Raw genomic sequence first — 6,097 nt, 5'->3', positions numbered from 1 at the left:
ACAATGGCTCCGGTTTCTCGAGCCACATGCACGCGCGCGCGCAAACACACACACACACACACACACACACGCAGGCACCAGGAGCACACAAACACAGATCTGACAAATGATAGGGTGGCGAGGCGAGGCGAGCTAATAGTAGGCAGTGTGCGCCTGCCGACATGCCCGTGGGCCGCGGGTGTTAAATTGTATCCAATTACGGCGCATGCGACGATACGAGTGGTGGGGGGGGGGGGGATAATAATTCTTCTTGCGTGACAGGCAGATTCGCTTATTTCCCGGGCTCTTTATATGAAGGGGGTTCGGGGCTCGAGTGTGCGGGAGAGCTAGGTGCGTGGAGGGGGAAAAAAAGTCTAGTTTTCTTGAGGACATCACGCACATATTTCATTAATCAAAATCCAGTTAACCAGATTTGGAGACACGGCAGGGGCCAGCAGGATCGGACCAATAATTAATATCCATTATTTAGGCAGCCCAGGTCTAAAAGACGTCTGCACATTCAACACTTCATGGGAGGCAGGGTAGTGGCATGAGGGAATGAGGGATTACATCAATGTGAAAATGAAATAAACACGCCCAGTCTCAGCTTTGTTATGAAATGTCTCTCCTGCTCATTTATTTGATGGAGTGCACAGTCAAGTAAAACCAGCAACAGTGCCTAAAATGGGGTTTGGGCTGTGTGTCGCTGTGTGTCGCTGTGTGTGTGTATGTGTGTGTGTGTGTGTGTGTGTGTGTGTGTGTGTGTGTGTGTGTGTGTGTGTGTGTGTGTATATAACACAGCTCTGTAAACTGCAATCTAAAGTTGCGCTCTGGTGTCATTGACGCCAAGCAGAAAAGTTCAGAAAACCCAAGGGTAAAAAGGGTCAAGTGTGGGTTCATTAGTTCAACCTGTCAGAGAGGCAGCTGACAGCCGGCAGCTCGCACAGACAGTGATGAAACCACCACGATGTGTGGAAATACCAAATGGGCTGAGGTTGAATATAAAGCGACTCCATTATCCCGCCAATCACACCTCAGCACCTCTGACAAGGGCCAGGAGGTGATGAACCATCACAGGCTGTTGCTATGGCATGTGCGCGTGTCCTCGATTTGGACCTGTTTTGACAGGGACTTTCGGGAGAGCACGTGTGTCTGTATGTATGTGGGTGTGTTCGTGTTGACTGATTAACAATACATGTTTTGTAGTTGGCCATAAGGCTATGTATTTCAACTGTCATGTGAGAGCAGCAGGTTTGGACACATTTGAGTCCAAGGCACGTACAAAAATAGAGTGTACACTTAAATATACATGGTACAGTGATAAATACAGTATAACAAACACATGTAGAATTTCATTAAAATACAAAACAACCGTTCAAAGTAATACTTGTGCGAAAGTTGCAGCAACAATAAAGTCATATGCAAGGAGAAAAACATAAGAACTGTCAGAAGAAGGAGAGGCTCCTGTGAGACTTACTTGCCCTACCAAGTCATCTTCACTCTTTTTTAACCCCCTTCTTGTTTTTTTCACTGCACCCCACCCTGCCCCTATCAGGGAGACAATTGTTAAGAACCAGAACCGTAGATTATTCACTTCTGACACACAGGGTGCTTTTTAAAAAGGCCTGCTTTCACTTCATCCCCTGCAGAGAAGTGAAAAGGTAATTGCTCTGAATGCTAAACTAACACCTTATTATGATTGCCTTTCAGTCGTTCCTTTCCCCCCCCTTTCACTTTTGCGGTGTGCCAAAACACTGCAGAATGCAGGAGTGAAGAAGGCAGTGCAGAGAGGGGAAATTGTTTTAAAACCTTTGGGATGCAGCAGATGCCTTTGACATTAGGAGGATCTTTAGAGCCGATCCTGTCTTGCTCCTCTCCCATAGTAGTATAGCAGGGAGCTGCAGCTCTGCTCGCTGTGTGTGTGTGTCTTTAGGATATTAAATAGTAAAGGATGGGGATTAATAATGGAACCTGACAGCTCATCTCCGCCTCCTATCTGCCTTACTGTCCCCCCAATCTTCCCTTTCATTCCCTCTCTACCTCTTGTTCCTCTCTCTCTCAGTTTCTAATCCGCTGAGTCTCTCTCTGGCTGTGACCCTCGTTCGTGCTCCTATCCTCCGGCTCTTCCCTCTATCTCTCTCTCTCCCCCTCTCTCTTATTCTCTCCGGCTCTCTCTCAGGGCCCTCGGTCTTTCAGGGTCATGTCGGGGGAGTAGAAGAGCACGTTGGTGTCATTGTCGTCGTCGTCATCGCTGAGGTCGACCAGGTCAGCCTGTGTGTAGCGCACCGCCCCGGGGTGGTACTCTCCAATCAGAGTCCTGTCACACAGCCGGGACTGCAGAGCCAGCTACAAACAGACACACAAGCAGAGGTTGAAATGAACACACAATGATTGTACTGGTTTGCATTCACCCGAGCAGGCTACATTAGATTTTTGTTCTGGTCATCCATTCACAATAAGATGCTTTTATGCACACTTAAAAATAAAAGGTCTTCGGCATTTATAAATGTAACACCACTGGCTGTTCACACTTAGGGACTTAGAGGCACTAGAGGCAATGCAGGCTGTTGTAATTTCGAACAACATAACATGGTGCTGTCATTTAAGAAGAAAAAATGTCAGTGCCAACCTGGAAAAGGGAAATAAAGTTCAAGTTTACTCAAGTATACTCTGACATAAGGGTGCCACAATGCCTTTTCCTTCAACACATTTTGTTATTTCGTACTTATGGTATTCTAGACACAAAATACCAGATCTCAAATGAAATGGAGGGAAAGCGTATTGTCACGGTCAATAGCACTCGATATGAATAACTTTCTAACTACGGGGACTTGCAATGTAAAATGGTATGTCATTTACATGCTCGATGCTTGCTAGTTAAAAAGGCACTAATACAAAAAGGTTACTTTTCTGCTGATACTTTCTAATAAAAAATCCCTGATCATCTTCACTTGGGTCAAGAGGAGCTAGAGATGATTCATCGGCAAGCTGAAACCAGGGTAGTACATTTACTACCACGCAACTGTTCATTTCTCCTCTGCTTCCAACACCAGGTTTCTGTGAGCACATCCTCTTTCTCTCAAGCACACTGAACGCACTAAGCTTTCCCCTAAGGATGCTTCTCTTATATTTCGAGTCATCATTCTCAACTCAACTTCTGGTGAGTAGGCAGATAAAGGAATAAAAAGTAGAGCAGAATCTTTGAGTGGAGCAGACATATAGACGTTACTCAGAATCAGAATACCTTTATTAGTCCCACAGAGGGGACATTTGCATCGTTACAGCAGGAAAGAGCCACAGACAGCTTAATGTTACATGTGTTAAAAAAAATGTACTAAGTTATGATATAATAAAAAATATAATTAAAAAAATAAAAGTACAAAAAACTAACTAACTAACTAACTAACTAACTCCCTTTTTCAGGCACTGGCCCATTAAGTCATTAACACCATTTTTTTTAAATCAAGTTCACATCATAATGGCACTAATATAAGTGTTCATTGTCTCAAATCTTTCTGGTGTCTGATTTGGGGGGGGGCTGTGTAATTTCTGCAACTTTCTGAAAACACCGTCAAGGCGTGATTGGCCCGGCTGTGAAAGGAGCCAGGGTTTGAATTTCAACCTGTAGCGCTATTTTCAATTATTTACACAACTACTTCAAAGTGCAACACCATGACTGACTTTCAAGAGGGACTTTCTTGCAAGTGTGTTCTGTTATTCCCTATATGGGCGTCCAGCTTTTAGCATAGCCTTGTTTGGGGGGGTTTAAAAAATATATAAAATCTATTTTTTATAGCATAGCTTGTGAGAGGCAATAGAGAGTGTATAAAGGGTGCTGGGGCCAGAAGGAGCATACTGACGCCTTAAGTGTGAAACAATGATCCAAGCCTTGGAGAGGATTGACTTTGTCTGGTCACTCATTTAAATTGTTAAACTAGTCAAGCACGCAATAAAAGATGTAATCAACCTTTAGTTATGTTGATTTTGTCGGATCACTTTGTGACGGCTGTCCTGCATGGTTAACAGATAACATTTATGACCTGCAATCAAATCACTATTTCATGCTCATTCAGTTGTGTGGCAATAGAAACAGGGTATAATGAGATATTTAAATTCCACTGTTTTAAAACACAGTATAGGTGATTACATAGACCAAAAGATAATGGCTCCTAGTTTGCAGAGTAACCAGGCTGAGTCGCCTACTCTTAATACATGGCTGGCGTGGTGTTATTGGCAGAGATTCTGACAAAAAAAGAAGAAGTTTTTAGACATAAACAGCATTTTCAAAATAAGCTTGCTTTGTACCTCACTCTAAGATTGCAGTGAGACTTATGAGCAGCTTCTTCGTGCATACACACAGAAGAGGAAGAAGTGAATGGTGAGCTCATTGCAGAGCCACAGGCAGTTCAAGCTGTGCGGCTAGAATGCAGATCAATATAATGGAGGGAAAGATTGAAGCGGGGGAGAGAGAGAGAAGAAGAGTACACAGGTGGGAGGGAGATGCTGCACAAAAGTGAGCGGTAGAAATAATGTAAGAGAGATAAATACCAGATATGTTGTAACAGGCAACAGAAGAGGCATGGGAAGAGACACACACACAGAAAGATAAAGATAGCGATATGAAGAGAGAGATGGAGGAGGAGAGGAGACGAAGACTGCGAGGAAGAGATGAAAAGAAACAACAGCGGGCTAGATATAGCAAGGGATACGAGGCGGAGAGAAAGTTTACATGTGCAAGAGGAACAAGGTTACTGACAGAAATCTGGTGAGATAGGTGATTAGTAGACAACTTTATGAAGACAGCAGTAACCTAGTTATTGTAACTTGCACATACTCAGAGCGGGAAATGCTCTTTAGCGCAGGAATGGTTGGGACATTTTTGGTTTTATTAAGAGTTTTAAAAATACCATTCTCAATTGAAAGCATTAGAAAAAAAGGGTTACTATTCTTCAGATTCTTTCTCCAAACATTTCAGTCATAGTTGTAGCGCTTGCTCAGTAGGTAGATCAGTTGTCAAGTAATCCGAAAGTTGGCGTTTTGATCCCCCTGCAGTCAAAGTGTACTATGGCATTTCACCTTTATCTGGGCAGGGTAGACCTGTATATGGAGACCTATGCTATGACGGTGCTACGAGTGAATGTGTATCCCTCCTGATGAGCCGCTGGCACCTTGCACGGCAGCCTCTGCCTCCAGTGTATGTGTTTGTGTGACAGTGTTTTGACACTCGGAGCTCCCCGTAGACAAACAATTGAAACCCCCAGTCCCATTTCCTCCACCCTCACTCAGATCATAGACTGTATATACACTGTGAGCTTCAACTTTAGCCTGGTTTGTTGGCCTGTATTTGAATTCATCTAGAAAAAACTTTCAATTGTTTTTGTTTGAAATGTATGTACAGATTACTATCACTAGACTTATTTTAAGAGACTAAAAAAATGTAAGGATTCTCAGGCCTGTTCAGAACTGGTATTAACATTAAGTCTTTGTACGTTTCTGCATGAATGTGTGATTTATATTACAGTAACAACTGACACACACAATAAAGCAGAAACAAAAACTATTTTCCATTCAAATATGTAGCCTATTTTGTATATGCAAATGATAATGTTGTACACGTATCTTTGCATACAAAGCGGGGAAATGCCGGTCACTTAAGACGCTCGTGAGACACATTCTATTGGCAGGTGTCGTGTATTTGCATTGAACCTCGGGTAATGACATCCTCGGAAAGTCACAATGATATCGAGAAGGCTTATAATGTAAATGTTCAGGCTCATATTTGTATTCAAAAAGTTCTTTATTTTTCTCATACTGCCTGTGCTACAGCACCTCTTTTCACCCTCTGTCTGAAACCAGAGCCCAGTCTGCTCTGATTGGTTAGCTGACCGGCTCTGTTGTGATTGGTCAACCGCTTAGAGATGTCCCGCCTCTTAGCCTATCACGTATAATATGTTGGAGCCCTAGCCAATCGAAGCTTAAGTGATACATACTGATGTCATTATTTTACCAAGTAAACAAAGGTGACAAATGAAGGTGTTTCAGGCAGTGGGGGGGGGGGGGGGGAGTGTTTGGGAGAGAAATTCAACTTTGAGATTTTAGCCATTGCAGACAATTTACA

The 6,097-nt window shown here is 43.2% G+C and overlaps 1 protein-coding gene across 1 annotated transcript in view; it reads right to left on the bottom strand.

The window, feature by feature from the left end:
* Positions 1-587: 587 nt before the first annotated feature.
* LOC307028444 (cyclic AMP receptor-like protein A) overlaps positions 588-6,097 on the bottom strand; it is a 49,404-nt gene continuing 43,894 nt past the window's right edge. Inside the window, exon 13 of the mRNA XM_079663463.1 lies at positions 588-2,325. Coding sequence (XP_079519589.1) covers positions 2,155-2,325 — 171 coding nt within the window. The 3' untranslated portion in view covers positions 588-2,154. The remainder of the gene's footprint in view (positions 2,326-6,097) is intronic.

This window comes from Notothenia rossii (genome assembly GCF_949606895.1).
Source record: "Notothenia rossii genome assembly, chromosome: 2".
Lineage (NCBI taxonomy): Eukaryota > Metazoa > Chordata > Actinopteri > Perciformes > Nototheniidae > Notothenia > Notothenia rossii.
Note: the sequence above shows the minus strand (reverse complement) of the source record. Positions and strands in the feature narration are given on the sequence as shown.